Below are 14999 nucleotides of genomic sequence, written 5' to 3'. Positions count from 1 at the left end.
GTCCAATTTTATCTAAAAGCAGGAGAAAAAAGCTCTATTTTAAATCTGCCCCAATTCAAAGGTGCCCCACTTCCTCTATTAGATAAAAGCCAACAAATGGGATATGAAAAATTATGAGGGTTTTCAATAGAATTTCGTCTTTGAAGAGAAAGTTCTGTAACGAGAATTGCACTTAGGCAATTGAATTTAGTAAACAGAAAAAATAAAAATGAATTAACAGGATGATATTTCGGTCAATTGAAACTAGATTATGAGAGTTGAATCGAGTCTTTTCTGCCTGGATAAATAGAAACTGATAGCAGTAATTCTCTCAATGAGTCAGAGAACAGTGAATTTTAATTCGACTGAAGTATATCACATAATGTTAAATTTTTTTTAAAAGCGATTGCAGTGCACAATGCAATTGTGCAATATAAACGATTAATAATACCCTGTAGCCGATCGGCCGCAAAGTTTCGCAGTAACGGAAAAATGCATGAAATTTATCTCCTATTTTTCCGGGTAAACTTCCGGGGAAATAAGCGCTAATATTCCGCTTGGAATTCTGCGGAGTTATCAGCTTTTTTCGCGTGGATTTTCTTGAAAAAAATTCCGAGTATATATTTTCTTGCAATTATCTAAGAGCATTCCCTGGAAATTGAAACAAAATTTCCTTTGAATATTCCGAGTATATTTTGGCATTGAATAAATGATCAGTAAAAAGTTAAAATTGATCAGTAACAAAAAACTTTGAAACAGTGATATTTTCGTCCAAATCTTGGCAAAGGGAAAATAAAGGGCTTTACACTTTATATGGAACTATTTTAAATGTTAAATATATAAATTAGGTCCATTTTTGTAAAGATTTAAGGTTTTTACTGATCATAATTAGATATTTTACTGCTCATTTTTAATTTTTTACTGCCCATTTAGAACTTTTTACTGATCGTTTGTTTTTTGCCGTATATTTTTCTGGTAACTTTTCGGCCAAGACTCCATGGAAGTAAACGCGAAAATTCCGCAATTATTTTCGGCCTAACGCTATAATTCTTTCGAGCTAGACATACTCAAATGAACGATATGGTAGCAATATTTTCAACTGAAAGGTAAAACCGGTAGAACTATTGAGTGTTCATCTGATAGATGACTACTCTCCAAGTTCCAAGTTGCCAATCGGTACTGATCCTCCATTTATTTATTTATTTATTTGTGGATGTTTTTTTTGTGTGGAAATTCTCTATGAAAATTCCACATAATTTTTAATCAATTTTAGGAATAATTTTGGAGAAAAATATTTTAAAAAAATCCTCTGGAAAAGTCGTGGAATTCCAAAATGTCAAACCATGGAAGCTTCTAAGGCCGTTGGATGGAAAACTCCGCGGAGAATTTCATGGAAATAAAGAGGATTTTTCCGAATTTTTAAAGGGCTGACTGCCGATTATACCGCTAATAATCCATAGGAAAGAAGGCGGTTTATTTGTCAAATAACTAATGTGCAGCCGATTCAGGATCAGAAAAAAATGAAAGTTGAATAGATTCGAACTCGAGACCTTGGAGTCGTAAAGTCTAACCGCTCTACAATGCATATTTTTTATTCTGTCTCTCTGTAACGGCATTATCACACTTGCACATTAAAATTTTAAAGTGATTCACATTAATTGTCGCTTGTGAGCGTCCAAATATATTATTTGTGTCTTTGAGTCACTTAATATTTGGGGTTTTTCTATTTATTGATAGAGAAGTGGACTTGGCCTGCAAAAATAAGTTTAAATTTACCTGAAGCATAAATATTTTTCACATTAAAAAATTAAAGAGAAAATCGCATTAATTGTTCGCATTAATGCTATGAATCAATTTATATCAAATTTTGCGGGCCAAGTCTACCTTTTTATCAACAAATAGATCAAATTTTGAATATAAAATGATTCAAACACACAAATTACACATTTGGACTCTCACCAGCGACAATTAATGTGAATCATATTAAAATTTTAATGTGCAAGTGTGATAACACAGTTAGTTTTGTACAAAAAATAGTTCAAAATATCGTTATACAATTCTTTCTCTTCAAAGCATGATGTTCCTTTTGTTAAAACCGAATAGAATTTCTTAGTACCTATAGGTTCAACAGAATCCTATTGCAAATGTAATGGACGGATAACCGTTTAGAAAGGATAGACAGGGGTTATTGCTCTTCTCAGAAGACACGTAGGCGACACTATGTATTCGGTTGAGGTTATTGTTGGCTTTCGAAAACCGAATTTGCACTTAAAACGATTTTAAGAGCACTGTATTTAATGTTTTTTTGCATTAAAAACTTAATCCTGTGGCAGTCTATTTATTCTGCTTTTTTTATTCGGTTTTGATTTCAATAAAGAACGTTTCAGGCTATTTCAGTAAATGCACTACATTTTCTTTTATAAATCTGTTTCTTACAGTAGAAGTTATAAAAAAGACTCTGTTTATTGTTTATTTTCGTTTGCAGTTTTTAGAAATAAAGTTTACCGTTTTTTTAAATTTATTTTTAAATGATATTTTGCAGATTCTATGGACGTATTTTTCTTTTGTATGTAAAAATGTTGCCTCAATTTTTTCCCAAGCATTTCTTCTTTATTTTTTTTTTAATCTAAAATTATTCAAATTTACACTAATTTACAACATTTTCTTTTAATAATTCTTTTTTTTATTATATCGAAATTACATTATAATGCAAAAATGTGAGATTTTGGTATACATCTGGTTACTTTTATTATTTTTTCTTTCTCATATCGTCATTCTCTGCAATGTTTTTTTTTATTAAAAGTTTTCTTTTATTTTGTTTCTATTTTTTTAGTTTTTTTGATAGATTGATTTTCGACAACTTTATCTCTATTTTTTTTTCTTTGTACTTTTGAGTAAAAGAAAAATGAAAAAAAAATTGGATATTTGCGGTGATAGTCTAAAATAATTGTTTTTTAAATTGTTGTTTTTTTCGCTAAGATTTAAAAAATATAAAAGAAAAAAAAACAAAAATTATGAGCCGTTTGATTTATTGTTCTTGCAATGACAATTGAGAAAAAATCTACAATTATTTTTTAATTGGTATAATTTCTCCTTGTTTTATGTTCCTTAGATGTTTATATCCTAAATAAAACTTACTTTTTTTTCTTTATTAAATAGTATACACAATTATTGCTTCAAATCTCTCAGTAATTTACAAAAAGGGAAAGTATTTCTTTTTATTTATTTTTTTGCTCGTTAAAAATGCATTTTCAATGTGTGAGCATGACTTAATATTCTTTTCAAATATCCTTTATTTTAACCTTTCTTTTTTTTAATAAGTGAAAAGAAAATATCTACAAAATTCTAATGATGTTTTTTTTAATTGAAAAATTTTTTTATGGCACAATAAATCAACCGAAAGTCTTCATTTAACTATTTACTTGTGAAAATCTATTTGAAAGTGATTGCAAGAGATTTTTCTGTTTTCCGCATAAAGCATTTAAAAAAAAAGAGTTTTTAAAAGAATTTAGAAATTAAATTACTAAAAAAAAAGAAAATACACGATAATGATATAAGTGCGAGCTCGGCCCCAATTTTCTATCACAGATTTTAGTCATTTCGTGGCCCTTTTTATTCACTTTTTGTCTCTCTTTTTCTTTGTGATTTCATAAATCGTCAGATTGCATTTATTTTGCATATTTTCCTGTTTTCAATTCGAAAAATTACAATGATAAAAATAAATATCAAAGTCAACAAAATGCTAAAAATATGCAATCGATTGTCTCAATCTTTTTTCTCTATTTTTTGAAATATTTTATTATTTTTTTCAATCAACACAAATGGAAAACACTGAACTGAAATGCACAATTTTGGTATCACGCATCAAGTCTTTCCCACTATCAATTTATCATTTACTAAATAAAATTTAATTGTGACTTAAAATTAGCTGCCTTTTATTAAACAAAAAAAGAACAAATGATGGCACTGAATCATTTATTTCTGCCTTCATTTGCAAAATTATTTGATGTATCCTTTTGAATTTGCAAAAAGGTTAGTTTGAAATGTAAGGTTATGTCAGATTTAACCTCAATTTTGAAGTTAACTTTATACAAAAAAGGTCGTACTGGTTTTGAATTTAAAAAAGTGAAATATTCGTTTTTATTTATTTATTTTTTAACTTTTGAGAAGTATTATTTCCTACACAGAAAAAAAATCTATTGGGAACTTACGAAAGGCTCGTAAATTGTATAACTCCCTAAAAAGTTCGTAATAGTTTGTACTTTTTTGACAAAAATTGTTCGTAAGATGATCATTTGACGAGCATTTTTTGTTCATCCGTAAACATTTCGTCTCCTCAAATTGAAACTGTTCTAACAGAATTTTCTTTGTATCTGTAATCGTAGCAAACGACGCTTCATAAATTCGTCATTGTGGCTCTAGCACACCTTTTAGCTCGGTATAATTTCATAAAATCAAAATTCGCGTCCTCTTTTCTCCGAAAAGATTTGCATAAGTCTATCTCATTCTTTCGATCTGAAATTCGACTGAACTAAATTTAATTTGGTCTGATATTCAAAATAAGAAGAAGAGTACGACAGAGTAGGATACACATATGCCAAGCTTTAAAGAAAGAAAGGGATGTGAATTTCGACTACATGAATTTTTCCCGATCTAAAAGGTGTGCCGCAGCCATTAGCAATAAAAATGCTGATACAAATTAAATGAGCTTAGGACAGTTTCATTTTGAGGAGACGATTTGTTTGTAAATGTTGGTAAACAGACAAAAGAAAGGTCATAAAAATTTGTCATTTGTTCGTAATTTTTTGCTGGACAAACAAAAAATAAAAAATGCTTGATAAATGATCATGTTATTAACAATGTTTGTGAATAAGAAACAAAGTTTTACGAACGTGTTTGTGGGTTATACGATTCACGAACATTTCGCAAGTTCCCAGTAGAAAATAACAAACATTTACGAACATTTTTACAAAATAATTTTTCTGAGTAAGGAATTTATAATAGACTCTCTTGATTGAGCATTTTACGTAAAATTATCATCCGAATTATCAAGGACTTCGAACGTGGAACTATTTGAAAATCAACGATTTTTTGTTCAATTACATAACCATGCACTGAGAGAGCCTCACAGAGTTTTCATTTTACCGCTATAATTCATGTGAGCAACACAATTTAGCTTGAACAGGAGTAAAGAAAGGAGTGTCATTCAGGAGGCCAAAAGTTAGCTGTTTTTTTGCGCTTTTTTTTCATTAGTTGACGAAGTTAAATCAATTTTGAAATACTTTTAAGAACAAAAAACGTTAGTCTGTGATTTAGTGATGGATTTTTAATAACCCTAATAAATAATAAACTCTCACATAGTATTTTTATTATTCGTTGGGGACCTTTATTTCAGAAATGCAGTTAAATTTAAATCTTACCCCAATATTGATATGAATTTCTCCCATTTCTCTGGAAACTGCTCCAAAAAAAGGACTAATCCCGTCTTATCGGTTCAAGTAATTTTGTGGAGATTGAATTAAAAGTGTTGTAGTTTTTTGAGGTTAGGAGCACTTAAAGTTTTCAAATATTACTGAGAACTGCTTTAAGTTATGTAAATGTCTATATTTTCGGTAGTCTTTAAAATTTCGCAAAAAATTTCCTGCTTGAAAAAACTTTTAGAGTCAATAATTCAGCGATTTCCGTCGAATTTCCTTTGAAAAGACATGGAAAAGACATGAATAGTTCATTTATCGGATTATTTCGTCAACAAAGTGAGGTTAAATTGAACGGATTACAAAAAAGTACCTTCAATTGTTTTCCGCGTGATCTAAATGCTCTAAAAGTGTTTAGGACATGTAAATATGTCAGCGGAAGTAGATTTACCATTCGAATCGGAAAAATTAGGATTAATTTTAATCTAATTCGGATATGTAAATGGTGATTTGACAGGATATTCGGAATTATTTCATGGAGTAAATTTGAATAAAATTTCTTAAAGGCCTTCGCTACTTTTTAGCAATGAAATGTGTAAATTTTTAAAGTAAAAACCGTCGAATAGGGTAAGATAGGGTAATTTGGAATCATGCCTAATTTGGATCTTTGAGATTTCCTAATAGTTTTAGGTGGCAAAAGATAACAACAACGAAGAAGTACACTTGAATATAAAATCTTGTACTTCTTCATGGTATTCTTCTTCGCTTTGACCATCTGAAATAGTGAGAAAAACTCAAAATTCCAAAATAGACATTATTCCAAAGCACCCTATCTTACCCTATGTAATCGAATTTCTAATGTGTTTGTCTATGGTAGTTATTCTAGCTCTTCAAGTTAGTAAAATTCAAATTCGAGCAATCTTGAATCATTTTATCCATTTTTTCAAGATTTGCTAAAAAAAAATATATTAAACTTCATTAAAGTTTTGTGATTAGGAAATTTTTCTCCTGGAGAAGTTGTCTATTTAAGATTTGTCCTAGCCTTTTGAGGTTAGTATCAACATAACCTAACATTCCAAATTAACCTTTTAATTATTTTTGAGAAAGAAATGCAAATTTCCGAATATTTTAGAGTTCAAATTTTCAAAAGTTTTCTGTACTTTTTGGTTTCTTACAAAACAATTTAAACATTTTTTTTTAAATATTTAAAAAAAAAAATAGCTCATGGAACTGAAAAAATAAATTATTTACTTGAAATAGTTTCTCAAGAATATCAATTTTCTTTTGACATTGACATCCAATTTTGATGTTAAATTTTGTTTTTTCAACATATTGACGATTAAGATTTTTCATTTTTTAAGTGTCTGCAGTTTTTTTTTTGATCATGGTTGAATGGTCAAAAAGAGAGAAAGATTTGTAAAGACATATTGTGAGTTTGTAAAAAAGTATTCCATTCCTATTTTATTTATGGTTTTATTTTAAAAAATAAAATGGCTTTGCGTTTTTATCTTCTTTTTTTTTAAAAAACTTTGTTTTATTTTCAATTAATAACTGTCATATAAAAATAGCACCATTCTGTGTTATATTCTGTAATATTTTCTCCATTTCTATTTTTTTTTTTGCTTTTCTCCCCCAACTATTTCAATCTCTGTTTATTCTATTTCATATTGTAAAATGTTTTGTTTTTTAAAGTTAATGGAAGCTATAGTTTTAAAATGTGGGTTCTGAATTGGGTGGTTTTTATGTTTCTCTATTTCCATTTTTATTTTTTTATTTTTATTTTTTTAGTAGTTTTTAACAATATCGCGGTTTTATTTATTTCGTTTATATGTTCAAGTTTAGAACTATTTCATCTCTATCATTACTTCTCAATCGTCAATTTCTTTTACCAATTATGTTTTTTTTATTTTTTAGAAAAAATCACTTTGTTAATTTTTGAGTATTTTTCTGTTCCATTTTGCAATTGTTTGCGTTACGTTTATTTCAACTTTTATTAGATTTTTTTTGCTGTAATCTTTTGCTCAAAAATTTGAGGCACAAAATTGATAATTTCTTGCAGTTTTATTCATCAATTCTCTCTTGACTTCTTGGGGCAATCGATAATCCTCGTTTTAATGAGATATACTTCACTGCTACGTTTCCTTTTCTAATGATATTAAATTCAATGCTTAGTTTATCAGAAAAAAATCAAACTATTTGATATTAAATTACAAAGAGATCACTAAATCACTAAGAAATATTGGAAGTTTAATTGTTAAAATCTTAAGAAATATCTTAACGAATCTTTTCACACATTTTTTCATAATCATTTATTTATGATTTTATCCTTGCTTTTCGTGAACCGAAAAGAGGACAAGTGATATAAATTTTCTATTGCAACTCAAAAGAAATATGATTTTTAAATCATCTTCCAAAGGAAGTTTAATTTATTTAATTTTTTTTCTGTGAGTATTTCGTTGGTATTTCTTCTAAGAAAAAATTGCAAAATAAAATCACTAAAACCGAGATACCTAGAAAATTTTAAGTGAAAAAAAAAACCTATTTAAAAGAATTTATTTAATTTTTTTTTACTTAATCTTCTGAAAGAGTTAGTAAATTCTTTCCATTTAACGACGAATGCTTTTTAAGCTATTAAATATTTTAAGTCACTGTAAGAACATGGGAAGTTCTACATAATTTTTTCTCTTTTAGTAATTTTTCATCTGTCTTTCTCTCTCTCATGATAAAAAATTGTTCAAAACTGAACAATTTAGCTCACAAAGAAAATTTCACTATTTCAAGGGATATGGCGATAAAAAAATCCCTTTTGTAAGTGAAATAAAATTCATGGAAGAAGTAAAAAATATTGGATTCATATTTTACACAGTTTAACTTTTCACTCACTTGTAGTTTTGTCTCAGTAGATGCCGCTGTACCATCCTGTAGAGGTGTGCTCCAACTAGCGGAAGCCAAATGGCGGCGGCACGTGTCACTGAGCCACGGCCGGAGCTGTGCCATTGGCCGGCGGAACGGGTGTACTGTTATTTGTGGCGCCATTTGCCGTGGGAGCTGAATTGTTGCTAGCGGCATTTGCACTGGCAACACTTGCGACCACTGATGCCACCGAAGTGGCTACTGACCCTGCATGAGCCTGCTGCTGTCCGCCAAAGGCCTGATTGAATGGTGGTGCATAGCATTGCGGGAAGTAGAGCTCATGCTTGACCACAGGACCCATTCGTGGGATGAGATTGGTCTGCTTGTCCATGGTGAGGAAGGGAGTGGCTTTTGTTTCTGCCGCCGCAGCAGCTGCCGCAGCCGCCATTGCACTCAAACCGCGGCGGGACTTGGAGGAGTGTGGATTCATATGGTTGTCAATGTGCTTCTTCACCTCAGGTTCCGTGGCGAAGCGTCGTCGACAATTTGGCATGGGACAGCAGAATGGACGGTCACCCTATCGAAGTAAAACATTGAGGTTATGTTCCAATCGAAGTGCAAAATTCTTCGATGAGCAACAATAAAACTAATAATAAGAATCTCAGAGAGAGATTGAAGTATCAGATAGAGGAGTGGCATTTTGGAGTGGTGCGTCAACTTTATCCGTGAAATTTTTTGCCATGTCACTCATCAAATTTATCAAATTGCATCTTCATGACAAAGAACCATGTAGATGATGAAGAGATGAAGGAGAGGCCAAGACCTTCCCCTTAGTTGCATCTTTTGTGCATCTCCGCAAAGATTGATTTTAGGACGTTTCTTTCAATGCATTTTTTAACGTGTCAATGATCGCTTGAGAATCTGTCTTTCCGCGTGGGAGAAATTGTCTGAGATCATATTTAGCAACATTATACTTTTTTTCTGCATTATTTGCGGAAAATACAAAGCTCAAAGGTTGATTGAGAAGGGACATGGCCAAGGATGTGACGCACCTAACTACATATATTTTCAAATTTCATGAGAAAGTTGTTGCGAAAGTGCCCTGCTGAGGCGACGAGGGCGCTGAGGGCGAAGAGAGGAAGAAAAAGTGAACAGCAGCTGATAGGAAAAAGACCGCCAATCGGTCTCTTTCCACTACTGTCTGCCGAGGAAGCAACATCGCCGAAGCCTCTTCTCATTATCAGCCCAAGATCGACTCCTTCACCGTCACCACGACACCACCCCATAAGCAAATTAGCTGCGTTATAGAACCAAGTATTAAACAAGTCTTTAAGTGCACTTTTAAAAGACTAAAAGTGATAATTTTCTGTTGAAATACCTATAGAAGCTCTTAAGATCCTTAAGAGTGCGCCACTCTACTTATAAATAGTAATCTCAGTGATAGAACCAAGAGCGTTATAAGCAAATAAAAAGATTTTTCGTTCTATAATGCCTTACTTGGGGAATTCTACAAGACTATATTAAGAAAAAATTGCTTCTTGGGCAAGCTCAGTGAGCTCTATCCCCAGGAGCCGCCAAAGATTGAAGCCCAGTGCTGAGCTTCCCCGTCAACATCCTCTGCCGCAATCCACCTCTCGGAATTTCCCACCTGTACCGCCATTGGAGTGTCCTCATCGGAGGACACAGGGGATTTAAAATGCTTTTCCCAATAAAGTCATCGAAAAATCATCGATTTTAACACTTTAAAACCCAAAGTGGCATTTTACTCCAACTTTTTTTAATGCTTTATACAGCAGGGAAATCTTACATATTTGAATAATATCGATTGCACGAATGCGTAAAGAATTTATTTGGCTTTCCTATTCTATTAAACAATCAATAAAAAAAGATTTTTTTAAAGACAATATTTCTAAAAAAACTAAAAACAGGCGCAAAATACCAATTTGGCGTAAAATGCCAGTCAATTTTTATACATTTTTTAGGTGAATCAGTGAAAGTTTTTTCTGTTTTGATAGTTTTTGATGTGAAAATGGACAGAATTCAGATTTTACAATCAGCAATCCTGTACAACGAGGGAGACAATACAGAGAGTGATGCAGTTTGCGAACATTGCAATAAATACGCTTGTAATACCCTACCCTAGACACTTACGACTAAAGTCCAGAGGTGACTAAGCTCGTTCATAGCCAAGTCAGTTCCTGACACACTACAAACGAGGCTTAAAATTTTCTAGCACTCACAAAACATAACTTTCGTGGGTTTTTATGCAGATATTTCTACTGAAATGCACTAGCACACCTTTAAAATGAAACTACTTTTAAATTTACTTCACAATTCACGTATAAAAACAAGAATTATTCACTAGAATCGCCTAAATTGGTTTAAGTCGCGAGTTAACTTCCACCTCGCAAATAATTGTAATTGGCAATAATTATTGCACGTGTACTGAGACATGAATTTACAAATAGTTTCATTTTCTGAGGAGTATTAGTGCATTTCAGTAGAAATATCTGCATAAAAACCCACGAAAGTTATGCTTTATGGACATCAAAGAATACTAATCCTCGTTCGTAGTGTGTCAGGAACTGACTTGGCTATGAACGAACTTAGTTGTCTCTGGACTTTAGTCGTAAGTGTGTCTAGGGCATAAGAATCATATAAGCAAGATCTGCAGTCAATGTGAAAAAAATTATAAAATATTTAAATAAAGAAATACTACTATAAAAAACTGAAAATTAATTCGATCCTGGTCTAATATGGCATTTAATGCTTTTTTGAAACAAAAATTATAAAAAATTATAAATATATTTTATACGAAATTGAAGAAAATACATTTTCAAAACACTAGAGAGCCTTGTTAAAATCTTATTAAAAAAAAACCATGGCGAAAATTCGTATTTTACCTATAAAAAATCGACTTGGTATTTTATGCCATTCTGGCATTTAACGTGATATTTTGCGCTGGGTTTTAAAGGGTTAAACGGCTCAGAGTTCTGCAGCTAACTTCAGTAGCTGTCTTCTTGGTTTTAATGCTACTGTCACTGACAGTCTGACAGTGTCAGTTGGCGACAGAGCGGAAAGCACAACGACAGTAGACATTTCTCTCAATTGGGCATATGGGGCAAAATATCATCCAAATTATCGAAAGATTTGGGCATCAAAATCATTGTAAATTCCACAAAAAGCGCTCAAATATAAAGAATCACGATAAAACAAGAGGAACTACAGTGAATTTGAACAAATTTGCTTTAAAATCAAACATGAAAATTGTCAGCAAAATTTTGCGCCCGATTGAAAAGGAACCGATTGAGCGAGAGTCTACTTTAAATATCTATTTTGGTCCTTAGAGCCGGATTAAACTTGCATTTTGAAGAATAGTGTGCAAAATATCGCCTATCCCCCATTCTACAATATTGGAATGACTCCCAATTTTGTTTTTTTTTATAACTCAACCTCTATGTAATGTGACACATAGCCTGTTCCTCTCAATTCCTATGTTCACCTTCAAGCGAGCTAGATGCCTGATAGGTTCCGGTACACTCAGGTAAGTGATTAAAGATTGGGTAACCAATACCATTGGGAAGTCACGAACGGCTTTCAAGGTAAGTAAGTACAATCACTCAAACTATACAACTACCTGGTGGGTCCTTGTGTGCTGATCAAGGATGGCTTTCTGCCTAAAGTCCTTTCCACACTGTGCGCATTTGTATGGCTTCTCGCCGGTATGGATACGAATGTGCTACAAAGAAACATCAAAAGTCAGCAAATTATCTATCTGAAAGCTGAATACAAATCTCACCTGGTTGAGGATGGTCCTCTGACGGAAGAATCGCGGGCAGTAGATGCAGCCATAGGGCTTCTCATTGGTGTGTATTCGCAAGTGTTGGGTAAGATGCGATTGCTGTCGGAAACGTTTTCCACATTCCGGACAAGGATACGGGCGGGATTCGATGTGGATGCAACCGTGCTGAAGGAGGGTACTCTTCTGCTTGAATTCCTTCTGGCAGATGGGACATCGCACATACAGTGGCATTCCGGCTGATCGTCCGTGCTGGATCACATCGGGCAGCATGCCCTTCTGGCCCTGCTTCAGGTATTGCAGGGAACCAATGTTGGCGCCAAACACAGAGTGATTGACACCTTTGGTGTCTTTGAAGTACGACGGATATTGGAGGGTTCCATTGGCGCCATCCGGTGAGAAGCACGCTCTCGACTCACCACCTTGCGATGCATCATCCCCAAAAGCACTCGCCTGTTCATCTTTCGTGTGTCCATCCTCCGGACCCGGATAGGGCATATCCTGGGGCCATAGCGTTGGCATAGGACCATTCTTGAAGACCAAATGCGGTGAAACATCTGTTGGATGGAGTGAAAAAAGAGACAGAAAGTTAATCCAACATCTGCACCCACGATCCAAAGCGAGCTCCTTCACTCATCGCGAATACTGAGCTATCATTTCATATTTATTATTTCCGGAATGATTATTTATTTATTTTTTTGGTATGAAGGAGATGATTTTGCAAAAAATGAGAAGATTTCGGGAAAGAAGCCAAAATAATACCCAGAGTGAGAGCATTGCATTTCATTTCAATTTGTTTTTTGTGAATAATAAATATGAAATGATCGCGATCTTCGATCTCTGGTTAGTGCAGAATTACTGCCTTCCGAAGGACCTGTGGATATTGCCATGATTACTTAGCAAGATCCTTCGTCAAGGTCAAGTCAAGGTTAGGTAAACAATCCAAAAATGTTTTCATTGAGCAACATCCATGAGGTCCTTCGGAAACTTTTCCTCCGCTTGGGTATTCTTTCCCAAGAAGAGATAAAGTGAGATCTTTTAGAGAAAAGAACAAAACATCTAAAGCGGTCAATAAGTGTCGCTCGCCTTGGTGGGTGCGCACATGTTGGTTGAGGATGGCCTTCTGGCGAAAGTGCTTGCCGCACTCTGGGCACGCGTAGGGCTTCTCACCCGAATGGATGCGAAGGTGCTGATTGAGGATGGCGCGCTGCCGGAAGCTACGCGGACAATACGCACACGAGTAGGGTTTCTCGTTGGCATGGATGCGAAGGTGTTGCGTGAGATGTGATTGCTGCCGGAAACGTTTTCCACACTCGGGACATCCATACGGTCTTGAATCTGTATGGATACGTTCGTGTTGTAGGAGGGTACTCTTCTGTTTGAAGTCCTTGCCGCAGGTGAGACACTTGAAGAGACGCAAATCACTACCCTTGGACTTCCCGCCAGCTCCTTGGTTGTTTTGGTGCATCTGATGGGCTCCAGGCAAGAGATCGGGCATTGCATACGAGTCTAGAGCGCTCGTTGCTTGGTCCATACCACCAGCTCCTCCCATACCCGGAAGTAATCCCGGTTTGTTCAGGTAGTGCAATGGTGGAAAGCCTGGAGGTCCGAGCATAGCACCCTGAGGTGTTCCTGGGTGCCTTGGAGCATAGTAGCCTCCTAGTTCGGGCTGAGGTGGCTCAAAGCAAGGTGGTCCTCCGTTTTGCGTCGCTGATGCTGTCTGTGCCTGTTGGCTCTGTCCATCATTGGGTAGGTCAATATTCTGCTCAGGTGATGGCTGTTGCGTCTGATTTTGTTGATTCTGCTGCGGTCCTCCACCTGCGTTCCCTCCGCCTTGATTCACAGCCGAACTCTGCGACTGCGATTGTTGGTGCTGCTGCATCGACGGCACCTGCAGAAAGACGTTTTTAGCTAGAGGTGTTGGAGTCAGCCTGAGTTGTAGGGGTCTCACCTGAGAGATCGTTACGTCATCTTCCATCTCTTGCGTCGGCTGCTGCTGCGGATACGGACTACTAGCCGGACTGGACAGTGCCCCGTGTGCCTGATCTGCTCCATTGTCATCCCCAGAAGGACTCTGTGGTCCTGCTGCTGCAGCATTCTGCTGAGCTGCTACCTGAGCTGCCGCCGCTTGGGCTGCATTTGCCAGTTGGGCGCCATTTTGTGAATGCTGCGACGCTATGTGGGCCTGTTGCGGACTCTGTTGCTGCATCGAAGCATACATATCAGGACCCCATTGACCTGCTGCCAAAGCGCCCCGTTCTGCAGCTTCCTGAGAATCTTTGTATAGGACATAGGGAGCTCCTGTGTCCTGAGAGATGCAGTACATTATCTGACGGGGTACCTTTAGGCCCGCCGCTAGGCAGGCGGCGAACGAAGCTGAGAAATTAATGGCCATCCTCAGCTTTTGTTCGCCGATTGGAGGAGAAATCTATCCTTTTCAACCGATTTATCTTAGTGTTGCTGTTTTCTTGACCAGAATGCCCTTCTTCCCACCGATAGCAGTTAAATAATTAAAATGGCGGAGAAAAAGAAGTGTCGTTTCCTGTGCTTCGCATAACGCTCACATTTTCCCTTCGGTTGAAGTCAGTCTTGAGACGCAGTTAGGAAGAAATCTGCAAAGATCATCGAAAAAGAACTTAATTTCCCGAATAAAAAGCAAAAACGATGTCAACACTTATTAAAAATGCAATAAAAATATTTAAAATTTAAATGGACATTTACTGGAAAAGCGTTTACAAAGTGTACATCAAAATGTCCTTTGACGCTTAGAATAGTTCTTGGGTTTCACAGTGACCCATTTCCTGCGGTTACTATTCTCAAAACTACATAGTATTAAGGTTAAAATAAAGTGCACAAGTTGTGCTCTTCAAACTTTCATAGGAAAATGTGTTTAATGTGCTGGGTGTTGAGAATATTTTCCAAAAGTCCTTTTCAACTTTTGCTCCTGCACCGAT

General features: G+C 35.0%; 1 protein-coding gene across 7 annotated transcripts in view; it reads right to left on the bottom strand.

The window, feature by feature from the left end:
• Positions 1 to 6738: 6738 nt before the first annotated feature.
• LOC129802212 (myeloid zinc finger 1-like) overlaps positions 6739 to 14999 on the bottom strand; it is a 56104-nt gene continuing 47843 nt past the window's right edge. Inside the window, exons 2-6 of one of the 7 annotated variants that reach the window (XM_055847854.1) lie at positions 13997 to 14657; positions 13132 to 13936; positions 12046 to 12602; positions 11881 to 11985; positions 6739 to 8823 (exon numbers count right to left, since the gene is read on the bottom strand). In XM_055847854.1, the coding sequence (XP_055703829.1) occupies positions 8362 to 8823; positions 11881 to 11985; positions 12046 to 12602; positions 13132 to 13936; positions 13997 to 14440 (2373 nt within the window). In that variant the 5' untranslated portion in view covers positions 14441 to 14657 and the 3' untranslated portion in view covers positions 6739 to 8361. Of the gene's footprint in view, positions 8824 to 11880; positions 11986 to 12045; positions 12603 to 13131; positions 14658 to 14999 lie in introns of all 7 variants that reach the window. The other 6 variants (XM_055847855.1, XM_055847859.1, XM_055847852.1 and 3 more) reach the window with 6 other exon arrangements.

Source organism: Phlebotomus papatasi, chromosome 2, assembly GCF_024763615.1.
Source record: "Phlebotomus papatasi isolate M1 chromosome 2, Ppap_2.1, whole genome shotgun sequence".
NCBI lineage: Eukaryota > Metazoa > Arthropoda > Insecta > Diptera > Psychodidae > Phlebotomus > Phlebotomus papatasi.
Note: the sequence above shows the minus strand (reverse complement) of the source record. Positions and strands in the feature narration are given on the sequence as shown.